The sequence below is a fragment of the Protobothrops mucrosquamatus genome, unplaced genomic scaffold (assembly GCF_001527695.2).
Source record: "Protobothrops mucrosquamatus isolate PMUCROS unplaced genomic scaffold, P.Mucros_1.0 scaffold1045, whole genome shotgun sequence".
Taxonomy (NCBI): domain Eukaryota; kingdom Metazoa; phylum Chordata; class Lepidosauria; order Squamata; family Viperidae; genus Protobothrops; species Protobothrops mucrosquamatus.
Window position 1 is genome coordinate 337,885 of NW_015387277.1, and position 6,000 is coordinate 343,884.

At 38.5% G+C, this 6,000-nt stretch overlaps 1 protein-coding gene across 1 annotated transcript in view; it reads left to right on the top strand.

Annotated features, from left to right (window-relative positions):
- Positions 1-5,054, top strand: part of CCDC171 (coiled-coil domain containing 171) — a 183,881-nt gene extending 178,827 nt beyond the window's left edge. The window contains exon 26 of the mRNA XM_029284871.1: positions 4,781-5,054. Coding sequence (XP_029140704.1) covers positions 4,781-4,990 — 210 coding nt within the window. The 3' untranslated portion in view covers positions 4,991-5,054. The remainder of the gene's footprint in view (positions 1-4,780) is intronic.
- The last annotated feature ends 946 nt before the right edge of the window (positions 5,055-6,000 follow it).

Below are 6,000 nucleotides of genomic sequence, written 5' to 3' on the forward strand. Positions count from 1 at the left end.
ATTCTATTCTATTCTAATAGGTCTGCAGTTTTTTTTTAATTCTTTCAGAAGAACTGTGTGGCAAAGATGTATCTTCACTCTATTAAAAAAAACATAGTACTTGCATAGAGATGATGCGTGTGCATCATTCCTCATCCCCCTCTCTGAACTCAGCAGCTAAAATTTTTTTAAGATCTCATCCTGGTAAAACTCTCAGAAACGTTTCTCAACTATAATCCGATGTGTATCACACTGTCCTAGGAATGTATTATTTTATAGTTTTCTTAATGCATGGCTTTGCAGTTCATGACATAAGATACAAAATTATTTGCATGATTCTGATTTTTTTTTTTAAAAAAAAACGTGTTTGTTGCAGAAAGAGGGAGAATTATCCAGGTAATCAAATAAAAAATTAAATATCAAAATCTGTTTAAAAGATGCCATTTGAATGATTTAATATTATATATTTCCTTTATGGTCCACATTTACTTTCTTTGACACGTATTTTAGTGATGCCTATTCTTTTTACTTACAATGGCATATACAATGGCATTCATTGTTTAAAAACCCTCTGATTTCTCCAGCGTAAGAAGATTGAAACATAAATGTACAAATTACATGTAACTTTTTTTTTAAAAAAAAAAACTAAACTTAAAGACTATTATGGGAAATAATTATTTTCAGCCTCCTCCCCGTCCCCTCGTGTCTTTTTCTAATTTTTTCAGCAAAGTTTTCTGTAAAGCTTTATTTTTAATCAAATTCTTTCTGATGGTTTAGGGTCCGTGCTTTTTTGGGGGGGAGGGAGAGCTTTCCTTTACAAGGAAGCTGCAATAATGTGCTTTGAAGTTACTCTGCTTTGCTTGCCCACTTTAGTCCGCGCATCACTGTCATATTGCTTCTGAGCAAACCGGCAAAAAAAAAAAAAAGGGAAGATAGTTAAACATCTTGCCGTTTATGAACAGGGAGAGGGCAAGCAGGCACCGTTGCACCTTGACCACCTATTATGAAGCTCTTTGCTGCAATGTCAAGTGAAAGCAAGTTAATTGGGTGAAGCTGTAGAGCATGTTAGGGGCATAGTAAAGGGATGCTATCTGACAGCTGAGTGTCAGCAAGAGCTACTCAACTGTGGCTGAGAGACAGAGACCTGTCACAAAGTTCACGCATGCTGCAGCACAGTTAGGGGAGTTGAAATGTGGGTTCGGTCTCACTTTCTCCCTCATTGCATTCCGGCACCTTAAGATTTCACACTGGATGTGTCAACCCTTGTTCTCTAAGCTGTTTTTTCCTTTTTTCCTCCCGAATTCAAATGACTGGACAAAAAGATGCTAATGTTTGGCAAAGTGAATGTAAATATCATCTTTCATTCTCGCTTCACGCTTTCCCCCCCCTCCCTTCCTCTCCCTTTCCAAAGCGAAGAATCTACATCGGGCTCCGAGACTCTGAGACAAAAATTAGACCGCCGGGAGGGCACTAGAGGGACACACATCTCCATAAAGGGTTCTGGAGCCTGGCGATTAAAGGTCGCTGGTTAACAATCTGGGCAGCAGAACTTTTGCCTCTTCAGATCTTTCGCAGACGAATCCCTTACCTGAGATTCTTGCAAGGTGGCCACCCCATCTGTTCGTTTGGATGCCCCCTGCCGCCAGCCCCAGCAATTCAAATGAATGGAGCAATTTGAAAAAACAAAGTCTGGGAGTAAATTAAGAGAAAGCGGTGATAAAGGATCCTGTCGTTGGCATTTCAGCTGTAACTTTTAGAGCTACAGTAGGGCGAACTCAGTCCGTATTATTACTCTGTGAAACAACGCAATACCTAGATCTTGAACAGATGCTGAATGAGAATGGCATACAGCCACAGTGCCCAACCTAAACAAAAGCAAAACAAAGAAATATTCAAGATGACGAAAGTGCCAGCATTCTTCATCTGGTTCTTCCGGATATCTTGAGACCAACTCATAAAATGGATATGATGGCTGGGAAGGGTAGACAGCAAATGCAAAGAAGGTTCTAAGGATCTGTTAAAAACAAGTTTTTGTTTATGTATTTGGTCAAACAAATGTATTACAAATTTTCCCTCTGTGCTCCTTTTCTGCAACCTTTTTAAAGAACTTTAGAGGTTCATTTACATTTATAAGGCAGTCAACATAGGCTTGGGTTCCTTTTGTTTTTTGTTAAAGGGGCTGGTCTACAGTGTTTACTCTACTATTATATCCTTGGAGACTATTGTCTCTGAAAAAGTTGTTTACCATCCCAACATATTAATCCTTTTGACTGTGGTGGATGCTTTTCTACAGTTACTCTAAGTGCATTAATCCTGCCCAGTGCCAAATAGCAAAGCAAAGTAGAGATGCTGAAGAAATCAACCATTTTAACCCAGAGATGGATTTCTTGAGTTATTTCAATGTAGGCAAGAACGCTCAGAAATTCCACCCTCCACCAGTCCATGTGTTTGCTTTATCATGGAAGGTGAGGACTATTAATGGCCAAGGCCACAGTAGCCCTGATTTCCATCCCATTGTTGTTCTTTAATTCTACCTGAGCAACTTAGGAGAAGCAACCTGACCATAGAGTGGAAACCTTGCTAACCAACCCCCCCGCCCCATCACCTTTACCAAATGTTGAAGCCTTTTCTATTTCTATTGACTAGCTGCCAATCATTACGTTTCATACTTTTGTTGAGCATGGCTCCCTAAGGAAACCTGTTTTTTGTTTTTTACCCTCTCCCCTCCTTTGGACTTTTGAGGTTGTTTTCATCCTTCTTCCTTTTCTTCCCATTGTTTGTTTCTTTAAAAAAAAGAGGGTGGCTTGTTTTTGAGGAGTAAACAAACATGAGCCCCAAAATGTCCTTTCGCCAGGATAAGCAGGTTGATTTGAAGAGACAGTGGTGCCAGCACACATGCACATTTAGCTGACCTTTAGCTCCTACTATTTATTGATGTCATTTACTTAAGCAAGACATTTAGCCTGATCGTCGGTCTGCAGCCTCATTTAAAATACAGCACACATTTGTACAGAAGCTCTTCCTTCTCTCGAAGCAAATGAAGACATCCCAATCTTTTCTATTGTTTCTTTGATATTGTGCTTAAATGTTCAGATAAACGTATTGTATAACTTGCTGATTTAAATAATAGATGTGCAAATACCTGACTTTGATGAGAATAGCCCGGCTGTTAGACTAAAATCCACTAGTCCTGAAGACTGTGTGTTTCTATTTTGTGTACAAATTAATATTAGTCAAAATTTGGATTGCTAACAAAGAATTAAGGGAGAACTGGAATAGCCATTTTGAACTTTTTAGTTCTTTTCAACCAGACATATCCTTCTGAGATTCGAACCTGGGCTGTCTGCATGTTAGGCAGATGTATTAACCTCTAGGCCACAGGCTCTTTCTCACTTTGTCAGCTATGAGACAGGGGAGAAGAATTATCTTGAGTTTGGTGCACCCTGTCGGCCCAAATCTAGTTTGGAAACATTGCAGAACTGAAAGTATGACTAGTTTTAAAACATCTCCTTGGGGTAACCTTTTGAAATTGCTGCCGTATGGATAGGTCTTAAAGGTCCAGCTTTTCACCCGAGCTCCAAGATACCTTGTGTAATACCAGAAAATCAAAGAGCCAACATCAAAGAAAAGTGCTGATAGATAGAGCCATTGATTTTCCATTCTTCCCAGGAACAGTAATAGAACTGGGAAGGAAAAGCTCTTAAAAAAAAAAAAAAGCCCCCCAGAATTCACAGTAGCAGAATTCCAAATATTGCCTTTATATCTAACAACTTTATTGATTTGTTTTGCCTGCCAAATGTAAGCCATGGCATTTCGACAATGGCGCATTGTGAGTGGTCTGTTTTAGATTCTTGTGTGTGTATATATTTAACTGAGATTGTATGTTTTAAAGCAGGGGTCCCCAACTCCTGGGCCCCAGCTTGGTTCCAGTCCGCAGCCTGATGGATACAGCCTTTTTAAAATCTCCTAGCCCTACTGTATTCAAACAATGTTAATGTACAATCTGGAAAATTTGCCTGGGTTTACTAGATATTTCGGAAAACAAGAATTCAATTTGCAAGTGATTTCTTTTATTGTGCACGGACTCTTAGTTTTTAATCAGTTCTCGGGACTCTCCTTGTGGAAAGCAAAATATGGTTATTTACAACTTTTAAAATATTCCAGACAAAGAATGATAAAACGGGTAAATATTTAAAACTCATGACCATTTCCACCATCTTTTCTCAAAAAGGGTTTAGTAAACACTTCTGTTTTTTTTATTTGTTGTTTGTAAGACTTACTTTAAATTTAAGAAATCCATGTAGTCAGATGTGCAGATAATTGTAAACCAATGTACGACAGCAGACTTTTTAGCTGTATTCAAATATTTAAAAAGAACGTATGTCATCAAAGCATCGTATAAGCCAAAGGATCAACTGCACTTTTAGAAGTTGTTATTAATGGGTGCAGTCAATAGATATGTACAGTATACTTAAATCCCTTTGAAATCAGTGGGGCTTAAAGTTACGCATATTTCATGTAATCCTCATTTAGCGACCACAGTTGGAACCATCAATTTGGTCACTAAGTGAAACCACAGCCATGCTTACCGTCATACTTCACTTTTCCTTTGCTTTACAAACTCAAGAAGGTTGTAAATGTGAAAATCGATTGTGAAGTTACTTTTCATCACCATCGTAATTACAAATAATCGCTCAATGAGGCAATTGCTAAACATGGACTACCTTCTAGAGGTGATAGCTTCGGTTTTTATAAAATAATTAATGGCAAATGTTTTTGTTGTCTTATTTTTTTTCCCCAGGATTCACGAAACGCTTCAAGCATCCTTACTGTGTCAAGCTCTTTACCCCAGCTAGATCAAGGCTGTCTTCCTGGATTTTTGCCACTAAAGTCCGACTCAGATTATGATCTGCCTTTTACCTTGGCACATAATAGACCTCCAATCTCATCATCCTTTCCTTCAAACCTACATGTCATGTCTGCCAAAAGAGCAATGCCAAATGGATGTTAGAATCTAGTCATTTTGTAAGCAGCTGAAAGAGAATTAATTAAAGTCCGATTTTATTAGGATGTTCTTAGCCTTTGAATTGAAGTTTGCTCTCTATGCATTTCTATGGCATTAATTTTACATTCTTCACCAAAGGAAGGAGGGGGCCGTGTTCCTATGTGCTGCATATCCCATGCCCAGCGTAACAGAAGGGTCATTTTTTAAAAAACAAAACAAAAACTTTTTATTTATCATAGTAGCTCATTTTTATGTAATATATTTTTAAATGTTAAAGAATGACACATTTGGGGTAATTTTCCACAGACTTTAAAAAAAAAATCAATAAGCCATTTTATTCTCTATCTATCAAAGTTGTTTCATACTTGTCTATTTTAAAACAGGGCTGCAATACTTTAATAGGATTGAGAGAGCTATTTGAAATGTATGCCAATGATTCCTGTCATTTCATGGCAGCCCTGCCATGGTTCACTGAGCCCTCTCTTCTCTCTTGTCAGCTCAACTGAAGACAAGCATTTAGTTGCAAACTTTAAGCAGGTTGTGCAAAACAGAAATGATGTGACTGCTTCTCCTCCTGCACAATTATGTCACTCCTGGTCAATGTGAGAAGGTCAGGTTGCGCCTTGTAAAGCTACATGATACCACTTGCCCATTTGAACAAGTTAAGTGCAGAATCCGGTCCCTAACGGCCCCCTTTTTATCAAGTCCGCATTTGATCAGGAAGTAAAAACAATGGTGTAAGGAGATTTAGAGAGGATGTGATTATGTGCTTTCATAAGGGCAGTTCTCCAGCCAGCATCGCAGGTAATAAATTTAGTCCGAGCTTCAAGACTTTAAAGTAATGGCTGCTCTGACCTTCAAAAATAAGCTCCTTTCTTTGTTGTGTTGTTGTTGGTAGGACCCAAGAGTGACGCCCATCTTTGATGCTGACAGAATTTAAAACAAGGCCATTGCCCTGCATTTTCTGCCTTGTAGCACACAAAAGTAAAATTGTATGTCAGGCCAAGATGTCGGGG